At 38.1% G+C, this 27,956-nt stretch overlaps 2 protein-coding genes across 3 annotated transcripts in view; one reads left to right on the plus strand and one right to left on the minus strand.

The window, feature by feature from the left end:
- Positions 1–12,897, plus strand: part of Arhgef33 (Rho guanine nucleotide exchange factor 33) — a 130,370-nt gene extending 117,473 nt beyond the window's left edge. Inside the window, exon 18 of one of the 2 annotated variants that reach the window (XM_040730992.1) lies at positions 9,614–12,897. In XM_040730992.1, coding sequence (XP_040586926.1) covers positions 9,614–9,692 — 79 coding nt within the window. In that variant the 3' untranslated portion in view covers positions 9,693–12,897. The remainder of the gene's footprint in view (positions 1–9,613) is intronic. The other variant, XM_040730986.1, reaches the window with a different exon arrangement.
- The window catches only part of Sos1 (SOS Ras/Rac guanine nucleotide exchange factor 1), a 77,587-nt gene that overhangs the window by 15,821 nt on the left and 33,810 nt on the right, over positions 1–27,956 (minus strand). The window contains exons 7-16 of the mRNA XM_005073625.4: positions 27,511–27,621; positions 27,337–27,435; positions 18,273–18,400; positions 16,861–17,516; positions 7,617–7,698; positions 6,624–6,746; positions 6,290–6,393; positions 5,002–5,224; positions 3,887–4,006; positions 265–427 (exon numbers count right to left, since the gene is read on the minus strand). Of these exons, the coding sequence (XP_005073682.1) occupies positions 265–427; positions 3,887–4,006; positions 5,002–5,224; positions 6,290–6,393; positions 6,624–6,746; positions 7,617–7,698; positions 16,861–17,516; positions 18,273–18,400; positions 27,337–27,435; positions 27,511–27,621 (1,809 nt within the window). The remainder of the gene's footprint in view (positions 1–264; positions 428–3,886; positions 4,007–5,001; positions 5,225–6,289; positions 6,394–6,623; positions 6,747–7,616; positions 7,699–16,860; positions 17,517–18,272; positions 18,401–27,336; positions 27,436–27,510; positions 27,622–27,956) is intronic.

A 27,956-nucleotide genomic window follows, 5' to 3' on the forward strand; every position in this document is an offset into this window, starting at 1 on the left:
ATGGAACACAGGACCATACCACTGACAAAGATGTTCCTTTTTCTCTCAGCAACCACTAACTACAGTTGTAGCCTGTGGAAGAAAGGGGGCCTTCTAATCCCCTCCCCAGCTACTGAGACAGCATGCTGATGGCCCAGTTTAGTACAGGTCTTATGCTGATAATTATGGCTGCTGAGAGTATCATGGCCACCCATATCATACATACAAATTTCTATGTTAAACCAAGCAGTGGAAGTTCCTTTGAAAATATATGTACAAACCTACCTCAAATGTGTGGTCTAGCCTGTAAACAGGGGATGAGTTCATAGCACTGACAACCTCAAGGACACCATTGAAGTTGTTCAGTTCTTGAAAGACTTGTAGAATCTCAATTATCCGACTCACCACAGCTACTCTTTCTTCTAAGTTTTCTGTTTCTACAATACATCTAGAAATGGAAAAGAATTAAAAGTTTGAATTTTCCTCAAAAGCTATGAGTCAAAAAGTTTTAAGGAAAACAATGATCTAGAGACTGCATGTGTGGCTTCTGTGTGACTACAGAAAAGACATATACAGTGATGTACCGGATTGATAGCAGACTGCAGAGAAAGGCAGGCTTCTTGTGGGGTATTTTACTCTTTCTGACATCCAGACTGCTATAGTCAGACAACCATTCCCGATAGATTTAGCACATCCTCTATTGTCAGTATTAGAATGACCAATGTCTTGTTGAGTGTGTGAGTCACTTAGGTGTGTTCTAGGCATGTTTATTCTAGCACTATTGTTTTCTTTGTGTGTGTGTATGTGTGTACACAATCTTATTCCAGTGATTCATTTCTGTGTTTGCCTGAACAAAGTCTTGTTATGTAGCCCAAGATGTCCTGGAACTGGTAATATTTCTGCCTCAGCCTTCTGAGTGGTGGCTTGTAATTCATATCCAGCTTAATTTTGTTTTCTGATATATAGAGATATTGGCAGGGTTTGCAGAAATAGCTCTTAAGATAACCATTGATATTTTGCAAAGTCAATTGAAATATTTTACTAAAATTAAAAAAAATAATGTCAAGGGAGGTAGCTCAGTGGTATGGTGTATACCATGTATTAGGCTCTAGGTTCAAATTTAAAATGTAAAGCCACAGATTATATTATTTTTTGATGAGGCTAACATAATACTAAGAATAAAACCACTATACTTGAAACCATCAAAATAAACAGCTTATTATCAAATTAAACAGAACATGTGTATATGTTTAAAGAATTCTACACAAATATATTCTGGCTAGTTTATTAGGTGAACAGTTTGAAACAGGTGATACAGTGTGACACGTCTTTAACCGGGGACTCCCCAGTACACAAGAAGGTCACCGGCAGTGCTTTCCATCCCGCCTCTACCAGCAGAAGCCGTAGCTCAGCAATGAGGTCAACAAAAAAGGGAATGGCTTTATCTTAAACAGCCCATTGAAAAAGCCCAAGGACAGTGCTCTATATCTCATTAGTTATATGTCTCTTTCTCAGTATGACACATTACAGTTACTATGATGAGAAAGATCTTCTGTAAATTAAAGTATTTCAGCTTTAAGATGAAATAAGGGAGCAACATTCTGGGAGAAAATTCTAGTTTTACTTCTTAGAGGTATATCGTCTCTGACAACATAAACAAACTCTTGCTTTGGTGTGACCTGACTGCTTCTGGCCTTCATCCAGGCTGTTTGATATGCCTGCTACTTGTTCCTATAATTCCAATATGATCTGTGGAGATCACATCTTTACAAAATATATTTTAATATACAAAGCTAAGATCTCTGGTTCCTAGTAATAAAAATGCATCCTCTTTTTGTTCTATCATAGTACTCCAGTGAAAATTACTAAAACAAACCATATCCACCCACTCTAACTCGTAGTCCATAGTCTCTGGAGATGACCCTAAGAACAAGCTGCAAAGGAGACACCGTCTGTTTAGGAACATCTATGAAATGATTCCATACAAGAGAGAGTGGGCTATTTCAACTCAGATTGCTCCATCTGCCTTCCTTTCTCTGGAGAATCCATTCCAGATGCTGCGGTTACAGATTTGGATCTTCAGGGAGAGGGGTGGGAGGCTGGATGGGCTCCTACCCTGAGGAGCAGGACTTCATTATCCTAGTGCAGTTTAGTACTTATTTACTTTATAATACTTATTTATTTAATATTTCAGCTGTGAAGACCCTCTCTTTTTGCTAAACTTATGGGCGGAGGCTTAGGCTCTGAATAAACAGCTTTTTGGCTCCTTATACAGTGTTTCCATGCCAAGAGGCGGGTTAAGAGGATCCAAGGCCATAGTACTATTCCTGCCACTTCACTCTAGCTCTTCGACTACAAGAGAGCTTGTCATTTTCTCCTCCCCAGAACTATTTCACATAGATAGCTCCTAATCATTTACAACAAAGAGTGGAGGAGAGTTTAAATCTAAAAGTGTGTCCAGGAAAAATGGAAGTTGTCACGAAAGGCACATGGGAAAAAATCTGGAGAAACATGGAAGGTGTAGCTTCAACTGTGTATTATCTAGTTTCTTCAAGAGAAGCAGGAAGACAGTTGGAGAGGGAACCTCCCGGGGTTAGAACAGTATCAGTTGACTAAGGACCTTAGAAACTTTACCTTCTAAGAAGCCAGAATTTCATTGGCTTATTCAGCACAGCAATTTGTACTACTAGGGAACTGTTCACAACAAAAGAGTGGACATGGCAATTAGTAGTTGAACATTTAACAGCTTGGGGTGTGCAATCTTGGAGGGAGTGGATATAAGCCATATCGGAACCCATCTTCTCAAAGTGACTATGGTCATCCCCAAATCTAACCTGCTTAGTTCACTTCACATTTAAGTAGCAAAGAAAAAGCTGTAGAAGGCAGAGGGCAGTTCTGAAAGTTGCTATATCCATTATGAAGCATACCTAAACAGCAGAATAGAAGCATGGAGCAGACACTCCCTGCGTGAGTGACTAGATGCCAAATTAACAGAAAGATTTCAGAGTTATTGTCAAAGATTATAGTCAAAGAACTATAGGACAGCAGTTAAGAGGATACGGAAGAAAAAAATAAAATAAAGATGATAAGGAAGGCTCTAGGAAGAGTATCGGGAAAGCAGTAAAAATTATAAAAAGAATCAAATGGAATCTTGGAAATGAAAAACTGGAGAGTTCAACAGTAGATGTGCACAAAAGAATAAAAATTAGCTAATCTGAAGATAGAGCTATCGTCCAAAACTAAAGGCAAAAAATTTAAACAACAACAATAAACTCTGCACAACTGTTGCTAGTTGACTCACTGTACAAGAACACTAAAGGAAGTTTTCTTCAGGCTGAAAACAAGTGACCCCAGATGGCAATTTGAAACTACACAAAGAACATCAGTAAAGGTAATTATAATAAAAATACTCTAAATGCCCATTTCTGCCTCATTTTTTTCCCTCTTACCTGGTTTAAAAAGCAACTGATTTAATGTATATGAATGTACTTTTTGGTCTATAGTACAAAAATGTAATATCCTGCTAACAGCAGAACAAAAAAAGAGGATGAAAAAGCCATTCAAGGTTAAGATGGTGACAGCAGATGGCAAAGTAAAAACTGTAAGGATGCACTGCTGGGTCTGCACATGAATAAGGTGTACCCAAGCTGCAAAAAGGGAGGAAGAAACTAGAGACCCACATGGGAGGAGGACATCTATCTGCTGGAATGAAGCTGTGTCAATCTGCAGCCCACCCAAGCAACCATTAGAAACTCAAATATTAGTGAAACTAATATTCACCATCAGGAAAATATTCAGTGTATAGAAAAGGAACTAAAAGAACAAAAGACATGTGACATACAGAAGGAAAACAGTCCCAGAATTCATAACCTAGCCATTGCTACAAACAAAAATGTCAAGCACTTACTTTTCAAACCACAGAGTGAGGTTAGTAGTGTGTCGTATCATTTTCAGAAGGTTGGGAGAGTTAATTTCTTTATCTTCTTTTGTCCACACACTTCCAACTAATTCTGATGGCTGCACAGCTCTAAAATTATCAACATAAAACGCCACATCACACTTCCCCTTTAGTATACTTGTTTCATAACAAAACCTAAACTACGTTTGTAAGTACTCCTCTTCCACCAATGGAAAGTTCATGAAAACAAGCTGAATATTTACATTTTTTTCTTTTATGTTTTCAGATTTAAAATATTTTGGTAGATACTTCTGCATAATGTTTTTCCTAGCACTTATAAATATCACTCAGGATGGTAAGGAGGGTAATGTATTTAAATACATTCTAATAAGTAACCAATGAGGGAACACAAGTACTAACATTCATTTTTTCTTTGTTTTGTTGGTGTTTGTTTGTTTTGCTCTTAAAGTAGGTAGAAAAGAAAAACCATCCTGCAAAAAAATAGTTTCTGAAAATGAAATGTAAAAATCTAACATTAACATTTGGAGATCATGGTAACTTAAGATTGGAGGATTTATAAATTTAGCTCCTTTCTCATTTAGTGATTAATACTTTTGAGAATCACGTTTTTCAGATAGTTTCATCGATGAACAATATTAACTCTACAGGGCTATACCCTGCTGTGACTTAACTTTAACACAGTAGTAGCTGTCTGTGGTACTATGGGGAAATTACAGCAGTGGTTCTATGTTCCTGTGCTCTGCTCAGCCTGTGCTATGCCTTGGGTATAAACTGGAAACCTCATAGTCCTACAAGTTAGTATGGTCTTTGGCCTCACTTTCCTTGTAGGAAACAAGCAGAAGATGAGAGTTAAACAAGGAAACTTAAGTTAACAATTAGTACTGCCATGATTTGAACCGAGCCTACCAAGAGGGGGTAACTGCAGAAAGAGCACAAAGTTAAGTAGATCAAGGGCGATCACTATCTGCTATGCCTTAATGCTACAAATACATCATATACTGTCTCATTTACATCTCAAGACAACCCTAAAAGGCAGAAAAGGTCTTCCATTTTAAAAATGAACTCTTGAAATAACTTCTCAGCTTGAATGTTGAACAACATACCGGTATAGATCTGATTCAAGCAAAGTGAGTTGTCGAGCAATTTCTATTGGGTGTAAGGTGAGCAAGTCAAAAGTCTCTATGTGCCCAGGTCTGCTTATGTGCCACTCAACTGTGGGAGGCGAACTCTGAAATGTAATATTATGACCTGGGCCATTGTCTCTTGCAATTTTTTTCCTTTGGATTATCTTAGTGATGGATTCCACCCATTTTTTCATTGCTTTACCTGAAAATACATTTTAACAAACATTTAAATCCTCTTTAATACTTTATTTTTAAATATGTTTAAAATAATACAAGTGATACATGAATAAATCATTGTTATAAAATCAAATGTGCAAAGTAAATACTAAGAGTTCCCTCCCCCATCTTCTCATCCTTCTCCAGACAGGCAATCATTGTTAATTACTTGGCATGTATCTAGACCTTTCCTAAATGAATGTAAATGTAAAAGGTAATTTGATTTTTTTACTTCCAACACTTTGAACCTTAGTATAAAATACTATTTTTTATAATACTTCCATACAAGGTATATTCCATACAAACTGAAAGATTAATAAAAGTAAATTACACAATTTACATGTCTAATTATATTGTATTTTATAACCCAATTATGAGGACTGATGGATCATATTAGTCTTATGCTTGATGTGGCTTCTCTTGTACTGTACATGAAAGTAATCTATTTAACCCTTAAAGTCACACAATTGCAGTAAACTTTGTGATAATGAACCCTAATTTCTCATGAATTTACTGAAGTCTAAAGAACCAAAATTATGTGTCGGCTAGTGGTGATGGTAAAAAGTAGCCTATCAGTGTAATATGCTACTTATTAATCTCTTTGATTTGTTCCATTTACCTAACCATGCATCTTTATCAGTGGTGCTACAGTGTTAAAAAAACTTCCAGCATGTACCGTAGGTAGCACATAGTTTCAGTTAAGTGGTCTAGCTTAAACTGAGACCTAAAAGACCCAGTTCTAAAACAGATAAAAGTATGCTGGGTCAGCAGGATCACTGCTGAGCAATTTACAAGTCTCAATAATGGGTTTTTGCTATTGTTTTGTTTTTTGAGACAGGGTCTCACTACTGTAGTCCTGGCTGTCCTGAAACCCAGAGAGATCCACCTGCCTCTGCCTGAGTGCTGGGATCAAAGGTGTGTGCCACCACATCCAGTCTAAATGATGTTTGATGAGAAAGTTTAACATTTTCAAATGAGCTATAATGTATCAATTGAGGGTAATCATATTGGTAATTTTATGACATATGCAAGTAGGAAATTAAAAACATACCTCTTACTGTTCCAATAAATTCCTCCATTCTTTGCAAAAGGTCTGCATCTCTTTCAAAGTCATAAAAATGGTGCTCCACCCAGTGCCGACACACATTTAACACTCTGTGGCATTAACACAACTGGATTACATGGGATCTCACACTGAGCGTACAAGAAACAAGAGCAGCTCCTACCAATAAACAATCTACTAAAGCTTGTAACTCAGAGAAGACTGAGTTAACCTACTTGGTTTGCCTCCCTTCACCTTACTTGGGAACAGTTCTTGGACCTTCCCACTTTGAAACACACATGGGAAGCTGTGGTTTCCACACCCTCACACCCTTGCTACTTACCGAAGCTGGACAGGCTGAATATACTCCTTTCTAAACCTCTTCAGCTCTGCACTCAGCGGCTGGTCTCCATTCGCTAGAGCTATGCGATCAGCTTCTGTTGGCTCAGGCTCTGGAATTTCAAATCTACCATGAAACAGAAAAAAAATTAATGAAAAAATTATATCAAATCCAGATTATAGCTAAGAGAATACTGTAAAAAATTACTACAGATATATAAGGCTTTTATAATGTAAAGGCTGATTATACTTTTAAAAAAGAAGTTAATATTGCCAACAGAGATAAAACTAACTAGAAGCAAAATAAAAACACACATAAAGTCTAAAACAAATGGGGCTAATATTAACTTTTGGTTTGTAGATTACTCTAAATCAGTAGCCATAATTTTAAAGGTGTCTAGTGCTTGAAACCTGATTGCCCTTTGGGTAGGTGAAAAACATTTTCCTTGATAAAAGTGTCTGCTCACTGATGAAATCCATTTTATTCAATATGTAGTATATTTGAAAATTTGTTTAGAACTTGTGAAGCATTAAAATCTGAATTTCTAGTGTGTCGGTATTTTAAAGGCATGGTTTCATGTAGTTCAGGGTAGCCTTGAATTCTCCATGTATAGTAAAAGATGACTGTGAACTCTGATCCTCCTGCCTCTACCTCCCAAATTCTTAGATTATAGGCGTATGTCCAGCTTAGAGTCTAAATCATACATATTTATATATTATATAGTTCTTTAAATTTGGACTGGGAATACTGCTTAGATTGAACCAAAGGCCCATTGCTCAATCCCAGTACAGCCTAAACCCTAAAAAACTGGAATTTTTAAATAATAAATCAATGGAAAAAAAAGAAATCTATGCAAATAATCAAAGTTAGCATGTTTTTGTAAACCCAGTAGTAGTTTAAAGTTCAACTACAGTTACACTTATTGACACATTTACAGGAAATATGTAACTTAATCCTTTCCAAATCAAAGAATTCAGACATTTAAAATGGACAGACCGTTCTATTATAAGACTCAGTAATTCTTGAGGTTTGCAAAAGGATCTGTATGTTGTAAGAAATGTCCGAACAAAATTGGGATCTGAAAAGGAAAAGGAACAGTATTAAAGTCTCAGATAAACAATGATTAAAACTATTATTTTCAGTTTCAAAAGAGATCAAAGATTCAAGTCTTAAAAGTCCCCAGATAGTGCTAGGCGGTGGTGGCACACACCTTTAATCCCAGCTTTCAGGAGGCAAAGGCAGGCAGATCTCTGTGGCTGTGAGGTCAGCCTGGTCTACAGAGTGAATTCCAGGACAGGCTCCAAAGCTACACAGAGAAACACTTTCTTGAAAAAACAAAAAGAAAATCAAAGCAAAACAAACAAACAAAAAAAAGTCCCCAGATGTTTTACCCATATAGACGGCTTTGAACTTTAATGCATCTATAGCTTCGGTGTCTCCTAAAGTAGTGGCTTTAGAAAAACAAAAACAAAACAAAACACTGATTGTAAGCTGATTTATTTTCCTGTCTCAAAGGAACGTGCAATGGAAAAAGCAAGGACAGGGACTTGAACCAGGTTCCCTTCTGCTGCCAGGACCTGTTGGGTCATCTACCTACTAGAGATGGCAATAATAATAACCTATCCATTTCCTGGCATCACTTTAATTAACTATGTTTGCTAACTTCCTATCAATCATGTTAACAGAGCAAAGAAGTAGAAACCAAATCTTACAGAGCAGTAGGGTTAGCTAAGTAGATAATGGTCTCAATTGCCAGAGACCTTATTTTTAACTGCTAAAAAAGGGTCAAACCCTAGAGGGTTTTATAGCTTAGAAAGCTTAAAAAAAAAAAAAAAAAAAGACCATGAAATGGCTCAGCGGGTAAATGTCCTCTGTCTGTCGTACAAGCTTAGGGTCACTGCATCCCAAAAGTTGTGTGTCCCCCTCCCCCAGCCACACTGCTTGTTTGTGCCACACTCATAAACAAGTGTGAACAGAGATAATAAAAACATAGTTCTAAAAAATCTTGTTTTTAATCTTCCCAGGCCTGTCATCTGATGTAGTTACAGTAAAGGTTCAGTCACACAAGCAGGAGGCGCCAGCCCTTCTTCAAAGGCCTCCGTTGGTCTTTCTTTGATAGTACTCTCCCAGGTTAGGGTGGTAAAGATGCAGGCCACTGTTTTGTGCATAAAGATGGGACGTCCCGATCTCAACAGTCACTCTCTGGTGTGATGGCATGGGCCTTTAATCTCAGGGAAAGGCAGAGGCAGAGGCAGGCATATCTCTGGAGTTTGAGGCCAGCTAGAGATACATAGCAAGACAGTCTCAAAAACCCACTCACTTCTACAACTCAGATTTCACTAAGGCCCACCCATACTTAGTCCTGAGTCTTTAAAATGAAGGGAGAACATCAGTTAACTTGAGTCTTGTGAGAACATTTCCCTGTTTACATTATAGACACGGGTAAATTCTGATTGTAAATTCACCAATGGTAGTAAATACCTATACATTATTGATCAAAGTTTTATAGAAGGCTTTTATTAGGACAAGGCTTAGTGAAATTAGTATGTATTTAGAAAAAATTTACTTAGGTTGATTCTAAGAAGCATCCTAAATTTAGCTTTCATATATCACAGTGACTTTTGACCTAAAACTCAAGTTCATTGATTTATGACAAGATAGAACTCTGATCCTATCTGTTGGTATACACCTAGCATCAAATAGCCCTGAGTTGAAAATTAATTTTTTTCAATTTGAAGAAAAATTTATAGAACAAAAGGATATTATTGTGGGAGTCTTTTGCTTTGAGGCAGGGCCTAGCTAGATATCTAGGCTGGTTGGCCTTTAACTCACAATCTTATTTTAGACTCCCAAATGCTGGGATTCCTTGGTTTTATTTAGTGTTCCTTCTTTTAGCTTATCTCCTAAAGCTAGAGTGGGTTGCTGATAAAAGTATTTTAAATACATAAAATCTTTTAATAATTTCCTTTTTGTTGGTATTTTATTGTCTTCAGTTACAGAGATCCTCAGTTAAAGACTAATGTCTCATCCAGAAGAAAAGATTTAAAAACAGAAGGCTGTACGAGATTTTAGAACTGAGATATTTATCGGTTCCATCACAACCCTCCCTTCCAAGAACCTTCTTCCTGTTCTGCAAATCTATTTGTAAGGTGAGGCTTCTCAAAATAGCACGCGTTCAGGAAGCAACAGCAGCAGCCACAGTTGGGACGCTCGGCTGTCCCTGCTGGACAGAGCTGTGCACCTAGATGAGGCCTTTGAGCATCTCGGGGCTGTGTTCCGCATTCAGAGTGTGGACCCACTTCTCAAAACACAGGTTTATTTCAGGCTGATGATCTAATGTCCATATTCAGAACCACTTCTTATCAATGCCACCCACCATCAGGCTAAAAGCTGTGGTTTCAGACAGAAGAGATCAAGTGCTAAGTGAATTAAAGTATGTTTTAAGGAAAGTATGCCTTTTTTTTTAAAGTGGGGTATTCATCATCTTAGGCCAAATCTATGTTAGCCGTGTCTTTACTTCAGTAACCGATAGTGACACTGGGAAAGTCCTGCTGTGCCCCATCCCTACCACATCAGTCCCTGATGCCCATTATGTGACAGCCCCAAGGGAGTGTCCACTGCATCTGTGTCACACAGTTCTGGGAGCTGAGTAGGTCAGGAGAACTACAGAAGAGAAACTGTGATTCCTGCTCCGGTGCTCTTTTCTTCTAAGCCAGACACCTCCCCAGTTAAAAGGATTCCCATAAGCCTTACCTAGCTGTGAAATCTAAAACTACAGACTTTACCAATTATGGTGTCACCATAGAAGTTCACATAAACGATCAAATCAGGATGCAGTTTAACTGCTAAGCTGGCAGAGGCACCAGAAGTCACTGGAAATGAGCAATCTAGTCAGGAGTAGCAGTTGTCCTTCCTATGACACTGTTCAGAGAGGGGCGTAAATACCCGCAGTAACCACCACTGCAGTGTGCTCTAACGTGACGTGACTGAAGCTTAGTTTGTTCTTATCCTGGCTGGAAGCTGAAAGTAGCCTTGCCAAAGAGGGAGGGTGGGGTGTATGTGGAAGAACTAAGATACTCCAGGAAAACTGGCAAAAGCTTGAGTACTAAAAAACAAAACAAAAACCCTGAAAGCTACTATAGTCCCATGCTGATTTTAATACATACACAAAATTTCTAATCTAAAGCAATGAAAAATTCCTAATAAACAACAAACTTGTTTTGAGAGGATTTACCTGTATTTTGAAATTTTATACAGAAAAGCTATATATACATATTCCAGAAGCTATTTTTGTTTCTGTTGCATTGATTTCTGCATCTCAATGATTCAAACATGTGCTATGCCATATCAATCACAGGAGACCTTTATGACAATGCAAAGGATTAAATTAATTTGATATAAAAACCCTCAGCAATAAGGGCAGATTATAAAACTTTGTAAGAAAATAAAGCAACTCCTTCCATTTAACAGGAAATGAATTAATACACTGCTGTTTGCTTGTGGCAGTTACATACCTACTCATTCTGCAAAAATGTCTTAGAAACAGGAGACAAAACAAAAACAAGAACATCAGGCAGAATTTGGCTTTATGGTACAAGCACAACAAATACTCACTAAAAGAAATGTAGCCCAATTTGATATTGTCTTCCAGTGTGTAAGCAAAGATTACTCTAGAAATGTGTTACTCAGCCAGCCCTCTACCAGAGGGAACATTCTTCTTACCTTTTTCCTGCCATGTACATAGCTTTCTCCTCTCTATACCTTCTTTTTATAAATACCTACTGAGTCCAGTCTCAAGTTCTTGGCATAGGTCCACGTTTCTTCAACTATAAGCTGTAGTCATTTTTATGTTTTTGTTCTGTTTTCTGAGATGGGGTCTCATGGATCTCAGAGTGACCCAGAACTTACTATGTACTAAGGATGACTTTGAACATCTAACCCTCCTGCCTTTCCCCCTCCTGAGTGTTACAGGCAGAGATGACAGGCATGTGCCAACATCAGTCTATGAGGTGCATGCTGGCGATTGAACCACAGCCTCATGCATGCTGGGCAAGCATCATGAGATACATCCCCAAGCCATGGTTACTACTTTTTTTTTTTTTTTTTTTGCTGACCTCCTAGCTGACCCCATCCTGGACAATTCTTTGTTATTTGGTGTACAATTTTTTCAAAATCATCTGAACTTCAACTATATCTGTATCTAGTATTCAGAATATAGCATATTAGATCTTAGGTCATCAACCCTCCTTCTGCCTCTAACACTTGACATTTAGTATGGCAAGTTCATAAGACATGAAATATTTAGTATATTACACTTATATTTATGAAGAACACCCTTCCCCCATCTACCATAGTGGAACACTGTTAATCAGGATGTCTGCTCATGTGATAATACTCCCTTTTAATACAGCCATTTAAAACCTCAAGAAACAATAAGCTCCTCAGCAAGGACTTATAAACAATCACTTTTGAATTCCTTAAGAAAAGGAAACAGACGCTATGCTGACGCACAAACACTTAAAAAAATCAGGGTTTAAAAATAGAAGAGCACTGCCCTATAGATCAAAAATTGTTCGGAGACTTTAAAAGTTAACCGCCTAAACTGAACTTATGCAAGACACAGACTCAAATCTAATGCAGAGTTCTGAACATTTGGTATGTGAGTGCAAAGACAGCTGTAAGCACATCAAAGGAAAAGATCTTATGTTTCCTCAATTTCATCTTCTACAAAGGGAAACAGTTTTCCACACTTCAGTGTGTTCTGGGTTATTACCCTGGCTTCAGTGTCATCCCGTTTTCTACCATACGTGGCCAGACTAATAAGACTGCCATCAACCATCTTTGTACCGGTGTTGCTTGATCTGATAATTAGTTGCATTGTATTGTCTACGGCAACTCTATGGAATGAACTTCCTGCTCTCCCTTCCCTTGTGACACTGCTTTGTGATTACTCTGCCTCTCTGTATCCCTGCCAAATGTAAAATAACCCACCCAACTGAGTAGGTTTCCTTCCAGAATTCAGGGTGAAGTCCCCCAAATCTGCTATGTCCAGAAACACTGGGAATGAAACAAAAGCTAAAATTAGACTCTGCATCAGACTGTCATCATTCATGTATGCTACCCATATTTTAACTCACCTAAGACATAAAAGTCTTTTTCCACAAAGCTGTCCGTTTACAGAACAAGCTATTCCGACAGCCCAATGACTGAGCTTTGCCAGGAAAAAAACCTGGTAGCAACACCTGTAACCAACCCCAGCACAGGGGTGGGGGTGGGAGTGGGGGAAGGTGGGTGGGGGCTGATGAACTTAACGCTAGCCTGGCTACCTGTCCTCCCTCAAGAACACAGAAAAGTAAATAAAACAACAGAGCTAAGGGTTCAGGCCAGTGATGGAATAGTTTTCATGCCCAGAAGTAAGAGATGGACAGGATCTAACTGCATGCAAATCTATACATCACAATACTCAGAACTTGTTACCTATTTCAATGAAAACAAAACTGTATCTCTTCATAGTATACCTGTATTTGCTCCAAAAGAATAACCATCATGAGTAATTAAAACTCCATTTGTTTCTATTATTAATCATGTATAACTTTTAAAATGTTTGTTAAAGTAACTTTTAAAAACTCAGTTTGAAAGTGTGTCATGGATATATATTCGGCTGATAAAGCAATTAATTTCTACACTTCGTTTTGTAATTAACTGATAGATTTCTAGCAAATTAAACAACCCTTAGGAGTCCTGGCTTTTGTTTATAAACTGAGGGTACGGACAGCTCCTGGCACTACAGGTGTATAGCCCTCATTTGTAATTTATTGTTGTAACATTTGAGAAACCTGACTTAAGTCTTCTATAAGCCAGTTTTCTCTTCTGTTTTTCAGTCTGTGTGAACAACCTGTAATAATCTAAGTGTCATTCCCTCATGTGTGATAGACAGTGCCTTTCACTAATAATAAAAGTGAGTCACTAAGTTTAGCCTTTGTATCAGTAGAGACACACCTGTACTTTAAGCTCTCCAACAGAAACATCCAATAGCCAACTAACCACATCAAAACCCCTCTTTTTATTTGGGAAGACTGATTAAAAGGAAAAAACCAGACTAATGTTTACATCAAGACAAGTGATAACTGTATCTGCTGTCACTGTAGAAAGAACTTACTATACATTCAGCTGGAGGAGAACTGACAATACAAATTCCCGAGTGTGTATCAAAAGCACATTCTACACTGACCGTAATCAGTCAAAAATGGATTCTGTAGAGTAGTTGATCTATTAAAAAAAATTCTATACTGCAAGTAAAACCTACAGTAAACAGACATCAAAGAATGCCTAGTAAACAAGTAACAGTGATTTCATGTACTTCAAGCTCAAAACTCATCAAAGTTGCTGGTGGATTCTAGTTATACCTGTCACATATGAGACAAAACATTCAATTAAATTTCCAACCAGGACAAAAAAAATGTCAAAAAGCATAGTTATACTTTTTAAAAAATACTGGACTTAAAATTTTTAACTTTAAAAAGGAAAACAGAAACGGGAGAGAACACCGAGGTTGAGAGTACTGGCTGTTCTTCCAGAAGACCTGGGTTTGCTTCCTATCTATACCTCCAGTGCCAGGGGATCTGACACTTTCCGGACTCCACTAGCACTGTGCACACATGCTGCATAGACATACACATAAAACTTAAAAAATATTTAAAGAAGAAAATTTCAGTAAACTTAACTTCATCAAAATTGTATAAAGTTAGAAATTTAAGTGTTATATTAGGAAGGACCATAGAAAACATTACTTTATGCAAAAGCTATAAGTTGACAATAGTCATCAGACATATATGATAATATCACATAAGGAATGAAAGCTGCTGGATGGAACAAAACCCATTAGCTTATTGAAATATGCTTAAAAGAATACTCATTCAAAAAATAAGATTTGTCAAAATAAGATGTAGTTCCCCAGAAAACAAATATTTAATATTAGCTTATAACTGCTAATCACAAATTAATTCTGTTAAATACACCAGTTAAAAATGTACAGAAATTTTATAAAACAGATTGCAGATTTCAGAATACAGAAATCAGTAACAACTGACTTTTACTAGAAAAAAGAACAGCTTGCTCTACTGACTGCTGTAAGGAAAATTAAACTGTCCTTAATGTCCAGAGGTACATAGTCTAAGAATGCCACCCCTCAAAAGCTACTCAGGGACACAAGGTAGTCCCCTTGACACTCAAGTATTAGCATTCAATTCAAATGTTGATTTTTCACTGTGACTTATATAGATTTTGCTTTGTCCTTTTCTTAAAAAACAAACAAACAGTTGAGGATAAAATGAATAGGTTTTAAATTCACAAGGATTTAAAAACAAAGACAATGGGCAAGATAAACAACTTGAACTTCTGTTGCCAAAAATTAATGAGTATTTTAAATCCACAAATCTTGGGTTAACGAAGTATTTTTTACAATTTTGTAATTTTGTTGTTATTGTTGTTTTCTTTGCTTTTTCCTTTTCTTGAGACAGGGTTTCTTGTGTACCCCTGACTGTCCTGGAACTCACTCTGTAGATCAGGTTGGCCTTGAGCTCACAGAGATCCACCTGCCTCTGCCTTCTGAGCACTGGAACGAAAGGTGTGCGCCACCACTGCCTGGTTATAATTTTAAACAGTATACAGAAGGCTGATGAAGATCAAGTAAATAGATAGGTCATAATAATTACTGAAAACTATAACTCTTAAAAACAGCTTTATATATGTAGAGAGGTAACCTATTTATCTTTTATATAACTACAGAGCAGCTTAAATTTTCTTTTTATATATTTAAATAAATATATATATTTAATTTTTGAGTAACAAACACACTGATATAGAAGTGTGTAGGTGACAATTTATAGGGAAGCTGTAACCCCAGATGAGGCTACTGTGCACTACCACTGAGTAAGTCGTGTTCAAAGAAGCCAAATCAGGGTAAAACTCACCTTTGGTAAATGCTGTCAACTTACTATGGAGAAGGCCTCAAAGATTTACCTGTTAAGAGTCCAAATAACTGAAAGCAAAACTAAACGCTTATCTATCCTAGGTAATGGCACACTCATAAAAATACTATTCAAATTTAATTTCTTTCCCTTTGGTAGTTCCCAGCCATATAGAGTTCTGCTTGTATATTGAATAAACTGAATAGAAAAACATTGTTAAATGCTATTCAGTTTTACTTACGTGAATAAACAAATTATTATTTTAAAAGCCTAATCTTACCAGCACCAAGACACCTCCAAAGGAAACAGGGGACCCACTTATAAAACTTAAGAAAAAAATGGGAAAATATTTTTCTCAGAAATATTACCTAAAAATAGGAATGTATTTAAATGAGAAATATGGGGATAAAGGTTAATTTTCACATTTAGGTATTCAAAAATACCATACTATGAGTTATATTGATTTTAAATCACACATGTCTTTTTAAAGAAATAAAAATATTCTTTGAAAATTTACATTTATATTTAAATAGCTTGCACATTCAGTATTTCATTTATGCTTTTTAATAACACACTAAGGTAGCTATTCTGACGTTAATTTTTGAGGTGAGAAACTGTGGTTCTGAGACATGACGGGACAGAGTGTGGTTTCAGGGCTGTCTACTCCACCACAGTGCTAAGATGGGACAAGGAACGGATGTCCCACTGTGTCTGGACAACTCATATGTGCCCCTTACCTCTCAACCACTGTGTGTAAGCCTGCCTAGCATCTTTCTAGGTTGTTCAGACTGGTCTGTCTTTAAAACCTGCTAAGATAAAACTGTTTAAATAACACTAAGAACAAAATACTGGAAATGGTTTCCAGAATTCCTTAATAGATACAGGAATGGAGACTAATAAAAGTATATATTTTTGCCATCAGCACAATTTTGAGATGGGTGAATATTTAAAATTTCACATAGTTTGTAACTCAGTTATAGAACAAGAAAAGCAGTACACGCGGCAGAAACTTTGATACACTCACGTTGATACTTCATCCTGTTCCTACTACTCTTTACCAGGCAACCTTTTCTCTTTCTAACTATGAGTCTAGGCTTAAAATGATGAATGCAAATATGGTTACTTCAAAGAAAGAGGGTGATGATTTAGTCAAAGCTTCTCTACCGAAAGTCTTGGCCTTTTGTTAGTTTTCTATTTGAGGCATAATAACCCAGCCATCAAATCAGTCAGCTTGCAGAAAAAGACAATAAAAGCTACTTCATGTTTCTTACCTGCATACATATGGTATGTAAGCCTTTCGATCAGCTTAATCACAGTCCCTGCTTTGATAATTGGAATCCCAGCCTTGGGTTGCACGTTCTCTTCAAACAGAATATTCTCCTCGGAGTCTGGCTCTGCAAACCTATACACATCAGCACTAGGCAGCCTCATCTGCTCCTCCTTCTCTTCCTGTAGCATTGTTACATCGAGCATTCGCTCCAGGGTACTCCGGTACTGTAAAGATATCAGTGCTGCCATCCAGTTGTTTTTCTCTTCAGCTGACTTGGCAGAAAATATAACACTATTTCCATCTTTCAGAATTATTTCAAAAGCATGCTTGTATTCACTGGTGTCATCTTTATCGTTAATTTGTACCTTTCGCATAAAAAACTTTTCTTTAAGACGATATTCTGCATTGCTAGCACCAGGAAGTCTTGGCTGCCCGTGATTTGATTTACAGCAAATCATTAAGCCATCGAAGAGAAATATGTGTCTCTCATGCTTGGCTCCTACACGTGTAAGAGTTCCTTCCATTATGAACTCATTGCAGCACTGTCCAATGTCTTTCCCTTCCCAGCCATCAATATTCTTCTGAATCTCGTTCATTTTCTTGATTGCTAGTTGTTTCCCCTTCATTTGCTGGCTATAAAATCGACATGCAGACTCACTGGGTAAAGGAAGAGACACTATTAGTACAGAGACAGAATTTACAGTTCATGCAGCTAAGGTGGCAGGGCACACTAGAATTTAAAACATCACTGACGCAAGCTTACTGATTCCCTAAATATAATATATGTAATTATACAACTCTGGAAATTAAAACAGCACAGAGATACTTTCAGAGCTATAAAAAGAACAGTGATATTCAACTATATAAATTCATGTACAAAATGATTATTTCTGCCTGAGTACTAAATATTTAGAAAGACAGATCAAAAAGTAGCCCAATACAGTAAAAAAAAAAAGTTGTAAGAGATGAAAGTAAGTTGCAAGTATTTTTAAAGGAACAAGATCCAACGATAAAAGTAAACAGCACACTATAACTAGGAAAGTGGAAAGTCTGCTATCTAAATTAATGTCTCAAGTTATATAATCCCTCAACTAACGAATACTTCTAATTTGACTTTGACATAACAATGTCGCTGGTGTAAATCTACCCGGTACACTTTCCTCTGTCTCCTTAAGCTCACCCGCTGCTCCTCAGGAGGTCTTGTCTGGGAGTATGCAGGGAAAATGCACAAATATGAAAGGTTTTTCAAACAATAACAAATTCTCCTGGCTTTGATGTCACTTCCTCTGAAAGACCAAGCTTGTCACTAACATCTTTTTCTTCATTGTTTACTTAAGGAGGGAGCTAAGGCCCCTGAATTTATGCCACAGCTTCAGGGTAGAAAGGAAGAGACTTTAGAATGGCAAGAGTCACCTCAGTCTTCGTTTTGCGAGACTTTTGGAGCATATTTTTTCCATGCCACTCTGGACGTTAAGCAGAGCTGTTATTGCTTGTTTCACACATTCCTTGTCTTCTTGATCTTCACTCTTTTCTTCTAACTGCTGTGAAGTCAAAGGCAAAACAACAACCTCACTTTATTTAAGGATAAAATTAACATTTACTCAACCTTTTCAACTTCAGTAATTTTAAATATTCTATAAATACAACATTTTAGATTTTGTGTATGTGTTTTGCCTGCATATATTAACATGTGCTCCATGCGTGTTTCATACCCACAAAGGTCAGAAGAACATGTCAGATCCCTTAGTACTGGAGTTGCAGGTGGTAGTAACCCAATATGTGGATGCTGGGAGCTGAACCTGTGTCCTCTGCAAGAGCAACAAGTGTTCCCAACTACTGAGCCATCTCCCGTCCTCTCGGTTTACTTTTGAAGTGTTTTTTTGAGCTGGGGATATAGCTGGTATTATGTTTACCTAGCATACATAAAGCCCCGAATTCTAGTCTCTGATACTGTAATCTTGGGACTCAGCAGGCAGAGGTAGCCTCAGATACCTGAGCCGCTGTCCCTGGGGGAAAAGAAAAAGCAGTTCTCGTTTTCTGCAAGGTTTGGTAGCAAACGCATGTAATTCTAGTACTTGGGAATCTGAAGTCAGCCTGAACTCAGAATTTGTCTCATTACTATCTGTTACCAGGTTCTCTCTGTGAAAGAACATGTATGCACTCAACATTCAAAGTTCTGTGATGGGAGAAGTCCTGTGTATATGTCAATAAAGCACTGTTGGCCAATAGGGAACCAAGATAGGTGGGACTAGGAGTCCAGGAGGACTCTGGGAAGGAGAAACACAGAGAGTCAAGATGTAACGCCGTGAAGTAGGAAGCCCGGAAACCTCTCCGGTAAGAGAAATACTTAGATTATCAATTATGGGATAAATACTTAAGTCAGAGCTAGCCAGTAAGAAACAAACAAGGCCAACAGCTTCATAATTAATACAGCATCTTGTATGTTATTTGGGGACTACAATGTGGCAGAGCCCAGGCGACTGGCGGGTGATAAACCAAAGCGACTAGCAAGGTGTCAGAAGTGGGATTGAATTTCCACGTAGAATGACAAAAGCTTTAAAGGAATTTTAGAAACAAAAGGACAGAGAGAAGCACGGCTTTTTGGTAGCAGCATTTTTCTCAGGTGGGCTCTGTTTTGCTAGCGACAAGAGTCACGCCGCTTGCTTAAGGGAGTCTTCCTGACTCAGCATTAAAAAAAAAAAAAAAGCAAGGTTGTTTTAAGAGGCTCTGATAACAATTAAAAGGTGTGTATGTACAGCTGGAAGGCAATGTACTGAGGCAATGAGCTGGAATCACGCTTACGCCCACCATCTTGGAAAAACTACAGTTTAAACAGCCGCGGTTTTAACAGGTAAGACACGTGGCCAGAAAAACATAAAGATTTACAGTAAAGTCAGACTTGGATGAAGAAAAGCTTCTAAAGGTTTACAGTATGTTTAAAAATATACGTAAGATTAAGAGAGAAAAAGAAACGACAAAGTGTTAAATAAATAAAAAGGCCGGCTGTGGTGGTGCACGCCAGTCAAAATTGCTCCAGAGGCAGAGCCTCTCTTTACAGTTCTGAAAACAAACGGCACAGACTGCTTCTAAACCCAGAGGAATTAGCATGGCACAGAGATATCCCCCTAACCCCACCCAAGACAGAGTTTCTCTGTGTAGCCCTGGCTGTCCTAGAACTCACTCTGTGGACCAGGCTGGCCTGGAACTCAGAGATCTCCTGCCTCTGCCTCCCGGGTACTGGTGCACCACTACCACCTGGCACTCAGAGATAATTTAAGTGCAGAATAAAAAAATAAAGTTCAGGGCCGGCCAGATCACTTAGTAAGTCAAGCTGCTGCCAAGCCTGATGGCCTCCGTTCAATCCCAGGGACCCACATGGTAGGAGGAGAAAACCTTAGGTTGTTCTCTGGCCTCCAAAAACATGCCTCCCCCTTTCCTTCTGCTCATCCCCATACATAACTGAATAAATGTAAAAAAAAGTCATTTAAAATATAAAGTCCAGAGACAGTCAAGTCAGTAGCACACAGAGCAAGATTTGACCATTAGGCAGAATATTGTTCCCTTTGTATTTTGTCCTGAGTATAAATATATTTTTTAACTGTATGCCTGGGGGGAAGGGGAGTGGGGGGTAGGTGAGACTTATACACGTGAGTGCAGTGCCCTCAGAGGTCAGATGAAGGTGCTGGAATTACAGGTGTTTCTGAACCACCTTGCATGGATGTTGGGAACTAAACTCTTATCCTCTGGAAGAGCAGCAAGTGCTCTAATCTATTGAGCCATTTCTCCAGGACCTGGACTTGGTATTTTATATTACCAATTCAGCAATATATTCATTTGTACAAAATTCTAATATAAGCTAACAATTCTAACAAGAAAATCCTGCTTGGAGATCATTTGATTTTTCTATTCAAAAAATGTTTCACAGTCTTTTATGTACCACTTAACTTGAATTTTGCATATGAAATATATTGGCATATGAGAAATACTGCTTGTGTTATTATTTTATGTGTATGGGTGTTTTGTCTGCATGTATGTGCACCATGTGCCTTGGAGAGCAGAAAAGGATGTCATACCTCCTGGAACTGGAGTTACAGACAGTTAACCACCTGGCATGTGGGTGCTGGGAACTGAAACCACATTCTCTGGAGGAACAATGGCTCTTAACCATCGAGCCATCTCTCTCCACTATTAGCATTTTTAAAACCAAAAACCCAACAATATTTCCCCCTTTTTCTTCTTTTCTTTTTTTCTGAGAAGGTCTTTTGTGTGCCTTCAGGTGGCCTTGAACTCTCTACCCTCCTGCCTCCCCTTTCCAAGTGCTAGGATGACAGGTTTGTGACACTGTCTGGTTTACACAGACGGAGCCCAGTGAAGAGCACACTACCAACACAGCTACATCCCCAGTCACAAAGTGTTTGAATCCATAAAGCTTTCTGAGGAAACACTTTCAAATGATATTTTTGCCTTCAGAGTTAACAGGTAAGCACACCATTTCAGTATAATGAAGACTGTTTTTTGTTGTTGTTTGTTTTGAGAAGTCTCAGTATGTTGATTAGGGTAGCTTCAAACTCACAGAGAATCTATATGTCTGCCTCCCAAATGCTGGGATTAAAAGTGCATGGTCATCACACCCAACTAATAAAGACCTTTCTGTATGTGCATTCTTTTCTTTTTATTTAAGTTGATTTGAGCTGGGAAATGATGCAAAATAATTGAAGCTAATTATCCTTAAAGAGGCGGCTTACTGTTGCCATAGAAACAAAGCAGTAACAATTCACACATAAATGACAGCAAAGAAGCATTCTCTTGTTATTGTACATGGGTGGCTGTTATTAACACTGCAAACTTACCTATTAAGTGCACCCTCTCTAGGATTATATCACATATACACTGAATGTCATCTAAGGAATCATATTCTAAAGTATAATGAAAATGTGGGTGTCCTACACAGATAATAGCTTTATCTTTTCACAGGAAAGGAGTCACTTATATCCTTGATTACTTTCTGGTTCCTTAGAAAGAAGCAGTGGAGAAGCCAGGTGTAGCAGCAGAAGGATCACCACAACTTTAAGGCTGGCTGGGCTGCAGAGTAAGGCTTGTTCAACAGAAAGAAGCAAAGGCAAAGTAGTTATTGTGGTATACTGCATGTACAATGGAGCTCCCAGGAAATCCTAAGAGACAGATGGTATAAAAGGGCCATCAAAGGAAAATGATAAGCCTGGTAATGGTGGTGCTCGCCTTTGATCCCAGCACTCAGGAGGCAGAGGCAGGCAGATCTCTGTGAGTTCCAGACCAGCCTGGTCTACAGAGTGAGTTCCAGGACAGCCAGGGACACAGAGAGACCCTGTCTCGGAAAAACCAAAAAACAAAACGATATTCATAGAAATATTCTAAAGAATAAAATTTGATTATTTTAAACAAAATAAATTGTACATGGTATTTAATTTTGAGGTTCTTGGTTTTGTGGTATGGGGGCCTGAACCGAGGACCTCATGCAGAGTAGGTAGGCATTCTACTACTGAGTTACATCCCTTCCCACATCCATCCAGTTCAGTTTATCAGTACACAGAATAGCTAGAATGGCTTCCCTTTTTAAAAGGAACAAGTGAATTATGATTTATTTCTAGGAACTATTTTTCTCCAACATAATATGAATATCATTTACTTAAACAAATAGGCAAGCTCATGACTGCCAGTCCAAACCCTCTTCACCAATGTACCCAGTTAACTGACATGACATGAAAAACCTATTTAGAACTAAGGTCTTTGCAGGTTTAATCAAATGAGGTCATGCTAGATTATGACTGAACCCTGATACCCACTACCCTGGAGACTTTGTATTAAGGAAAGGGAGGCCTGGATGCTGATCCATCAGGGTCAGGAAGTGATGAACCTAAGGCAGGTGGAGGCAAAGCCCGAGGCTACCTGTGAGGTGAAGGAGAACCCTAGATGGCTGCCTCCTCAGAGCCAAGAGAGGACTCTTCCCTAGCCCTGACAACTCCAGATCTCTGCCTCCTCAGAGCCAAGAGAGGACTCTTCCCTAGCCCTGACAACTCCAGATCTCTGCCTCCAAAGCAAAAGGAATAAGCTACTCTTGTTTTCAGTCACCAAGTTTATATCCTGCTATGGCGGCCTTGGAAGATATTTATATGCACATACTACATATACACATATATGCATACATACATATATACACATACACATATCTATATATCTACATATATATCAGACTTTAACTTGATTCTTAAAATGAAAAAAACTCACTTTCCCTTAAATTACATGGACCCAGCATATAGCAAAGAGAACGGGGTAATTGCCAGGATATTAATTAAAGTTGTTAATTTTGTTGAACAAATCTATTAATATTTAGAATCTTGGTTATTATGTTTAGTCCTAACAATCTAGTTTAACTTTGTTTAATAAGACACATACACACAATCAAAAATAAAAGCTTAAAAATTTTTAATTGAAAAATTTCCTAATACCCCCCAACCTCTAGGAACTACCACATTACTACTGTATTTCTGAGTCTGACAGTATTACGCTAATAGCAGCAAAATTTTACCCTATGAATTTATAAAGTTTAAGGCATTCTAAGTCCCCCAAATAAACATGTATACATAAAATTTACAATTAAACTTCTTTTAAAACACAACACAACACATTGATAGGAAATCTGAGATTTAAATGTCAGGTACTATGTATGCTAGGCATGAGAACTCGAAGGTATATAGGCTTTGTTCCATTTCCTCAGGGATCATACTGTCTCTAGATAAGGCAGACAGTAAAAATGCGACAAGTTCTATAAAGAGGTCTTAAGACAATAAGAAGCTGAGTGGAAAGAGAAGCCCAGGAACAAAGGGATGTTCTGTAGGGAGCCGATTAAAAAAGGGAAGTTGGAGAGAGGAATTCCACCAGGAGACAGACACTGAACTGGGGTGTCCAGGGCAGCTGAAGCCATGGCGGGACTAACCCTGAGATGAGCTGAAGGACTAGCAAGCACAGTGAAGCCCAAGAGTTCAGACTTCCTGTAGCAGGTACCAGGGGACCAACTGTACCTTTCACCCTGAGGGTTCACAGAAGTACAAAGACCGTGTAAGGATGGGGCTATTATGTTTATTCAAGGGACATGAAGGTGACGCCACTACAAATGGACACGCTGCTGAACACAGATCCAATTCTGATGTGAAATCATGAGGCGCTGCCAGTAAGGAAGAGAAAAGATTCGAAAGCTGGTGTGATGGACAGAACCCAAGCTGGCCAATAAAGACAGAAAAAAACAAAAAGACAAAACAAAACAAAACAAAAAGCCCAGAGGTGTGTACAGGCAGCAGAGTGGGAGATGTGGTGAGGGAAAGGTGTTGAGTAAGAATGATAAGAAACATCTCTAGTGACGGGAACATGCCAGTGTCCATGAAGCAACCTTTATAAATACAGTGTTTTAAGTTGGTAGTACTACCCAGTGAAATAAGCATTCCATAGAAAGGAAACCAGGCTGCCAGGCCATAGTGGCTCACGCCTTTAATCCCAGCACTCAGGAGGCAGAGGCAGGAGGATCTCTGTGAGTTCGAGGACAACCTGGTCTACAACACCTAGTTCCAGTATAGCCTCCAAAGCCACAGAGAAACCCTGTCTCAAAACAAAACAAAACAAAACAAAACAAAAAAGCCAAAAGGAAACCAGGGTTCAAAAATAAAGTGACTTTTCTCTAGCCACCCAGTTTACAGGTAGAAAGACTCCAATGTCTACAAAATTCTCAAACTCACCCAATATCCAGATAAATTATTGTTAGGTTCCAACTGTCCCCCAAACCCTAGCATTTGGTGCCTCCATCTGCCCTAATCGCATGCAGTCAGTTCTGCCTCCAGAATTAACAGGTATAGATGGACATTAGGTAGTAACAACAATTCCCCAAAGAGAAAAAAATTAGAATACCAAGAATTGTGTGTGTGTGCGTGCGTGAGTGCTTATGTGTGTGTGTGTGTGTGTGTGGTCTATGGTTGACTGAACATTATAACCTCTTTAGTAATTTCCCTAAGTAAGTTACAAATATACTACTGTATTTTACAATTTTGCAACACTTTTTAATATGCTAGTGTATACTGATCATTTCTCCATTTATTTAGATTATTTCATGATATCAGCATCTCAAAAAAATAACCTGAAGCAGTCAGGAAGACGGATTAGTTGCTAAGGTGCTTGCTGAGCAAGTATAAGGACCTGAGTTCAGATCTCTAGCATCTACTCAGAAAGTCAACATTACACACGCCTTTAATCCCAGAACTCAGGAGGCAGAGGCAGGAGGATTTCTGTTTGTGGCCAGTCTGGTGTATGTATTGAGTTCAGACACAGTCAGAGCTACAAAGAGACTCTGCCCCCCCCAAAAGAAAAGAAAACAAACAAAAAAACAAAATTAGTGAGGTAGAGACAGGCAGACCCCTAAAAATGGCTAGTCAGCAATTCTAGCTGAATTGGCAATTTCTAGGTTCAATAATAGGCACTGTCAGATAGCCAAAACCAAGGTGGTAACTGGAGAAGACACCCAATGTTGACTTCTGTCACAGATACAAATACGTACCACCTACTTACATACATATAAAATAATACACCTTGGAAATTCTGCTCAATGAAAATAAGTTGAACAGCATACCAACAAATGGAAAGGTGGCTTGGCAGGTAGACATGTTTAACTTTGATTTCTAGGATACACAATGGAAGGAAGGAACCAATTTTGCAAATTGTCCTCTGGCTTCATGTATACTATGCGTGCTGTGTGTGCATTTACTTATGTATACACATGCAAAGTAAATAAAAATACAAGCAGTGTATTATTGCTGAAAGAATCCACAAAAGAACAAAAGACTAGCCTGTGGGTCAATTAGTTTCCTTTCTCTGTACTACTTTATATACTGTTTACTTTGCAATGTAATTTAAGTTATAATATGATTCAGGGATATATATTCTTAAATCAATTGAAAAGTGTTAAATCCGAAAGTCCTGAGGGATGTTCTTAAAGTTCGATTACCACAGCTACAATTTTTGGAAATTTTAATTATCTGTATAATGAAAATCATCCCTCCCCACCCCAACACAGGGTCTCATACTGTAGCCCAGATTGACCTAGAATTCTCTATACAGCCTCACCTGGCCTTGAATTCATACTAATCTATTTGCCTCAGTCTCTCAAATGCTGACACTGTAGGTTTGATACACTACACCCAGATTTTTTTTTAATGATTTCTTTAGTGCATGAGAGTGTGTGTGCATGTATGGAGGTAGGCAGGAGGACAACTTGCATAAATCAGTTCTCTCTTCCCACCATGTGGGTCCCAGGAGGCACACTCAAGTGATTAGGCTTGGTAGCAAGCACAATCTCTTTGGCCTTTTTGACTTTTTTTGAGATAAAGTTGAACTTTGGCCGACAGTGACCATGAACTCACAACAGCTTCAAGCGCTGGGCTTACACAGGTACATGCAACTACACCCAACTCTTTTCTTTAAAAAGCTATTTTGAATAAAGTGTGTGTTTGTGTGCCTGTGAGAATAGGCTATGCGTGCGCATGTACCCACAGAGGCCAGAAGGCGGCACGGATCTCCCTGAAACTGTAGTTACAGGTGGTTTGTCAGCTGAACAGTGTGGGTGCTAGAACTAAATGCAGGTCCTCTAGAAGAGCAACAAGTGCTAAGCCACCCCTCTATCCCTTAAGTTTCCATGTGTGTGCACGTGTATGTGTGTGTACATGTATGGGCATTCATGTCCATGGAGGTCAGGGACAACCTTGTAACACTGGTTCTCTCTTTCCACATTTGTGTGAGCTCCAGGGATAGAACTCAACTTGCCAGGCTGAGTGACAAGTGCCAGCCACAGTTCTATCTTGCCGGTCCTTAATTTTTCTTATTAAGATGCTCAGGTTTTATAGCCTTTCAAAATCCTCAAAGGTTCTTGCTTTTGTTTATGAGTTAATTAACTTTTAAGTTTTATGTGGCTACTCAACCCTTTAGAATTTCATTCTTCTTAATATTTTAACTATTGGAGAATTTTTACTAGTATACAAATTTACTGCTTCTAAAATAATAACAATAGTGAGTTTAACAAATATAGTTGCAAAGGTGAACTATGAAAACCTGTTGAACTAAGTCTTTGTTACTTTAGGTTTATTTTCATACTGGGTCCCTGATGAGAGTCCCTGCAACTACTGAGGTCCTTAAATGCAGTCTTGGATGCATACATACATGGTTGTATTCAAAGAATCACCCATCTAAGCAAAAAGGCCACATGATTAAAAATAAAATTTGACAATTACTTTACAGTTCAGTAGTAAAGTCAGAAAAAACATGCTATTCTTCTACAGATTTACTAAAAATTGCTACTCAGATGGACAAAGAAAATGGATATACATTTGCAAATGAAGTGGCAAAAAAAAAAAAAAAAAAAGACACCAGAATGCTTTACAAAGGCCAGTGAGAGTTCTCTTACCTTCAGAAGCTCAAAGTAATGCAGACAGTGGTACACAGGGGCGAGCAGCAGTCGGGGCAGCACATACTGCACAGCTTCTTTGAAGCCTTCACCTATTGACTGAAAAAGGAAGTAAGGTTTTTTTAAGAGTTTATTTTTCTGACATTGTGAAATTTGATTTAATAGTCACTATACCTGCAAATAAAGTGCGGCCCCAGGCTTTGATAACTGACTAAGGAAACGGTCATGGAATCCTGGCCGTAAAATATCCCGAGCATATGATTCATATGGGTCAAATGCTAGTTCCTTAAAAGATAAAAGACAGTAAAATAAGAATAATTGTAAATAATCTTTCTCCAAGGTAAAATATAAATGGCCCACCACCCAAAATACAAAAGATTAAATTATGCTCATATCTACACATATTTCTTTTAAATACTCCAAGTGAAAATTGAGTGGTTATTTTAATTTTAACAGAATAGATGTAATATTCTCAAGTAAAAGAATACATTAGCTCTTTTTTCTAAGTGACAGGATCAATGTATACTAACAAACTTCTCTGTCAAGGATTCTAGGAGAATTCAAAGTTGTCCTAAGAATGGGCAGACTTGGTTCTAGAAAACAGCATAGTTTAACTTGAA

Source organism: Mesocricetus auratus, unplaced genomic scaffold, assembly GCF_017639785.1.
Source record: "Mesocricetus auratus isolate SY011 unplaced genomic scaffold, BCM_Maur_2.0 Super-Scaffold_100024, whole genome shotgun sequence".
Taxonomy (NCBI): domain Eukaryota; kingdom Metazoa; phylum Chordata; class Mammalia; order Rodentia; family Cricetidae; genus Mesocricetus; species Mesocricetus auratus.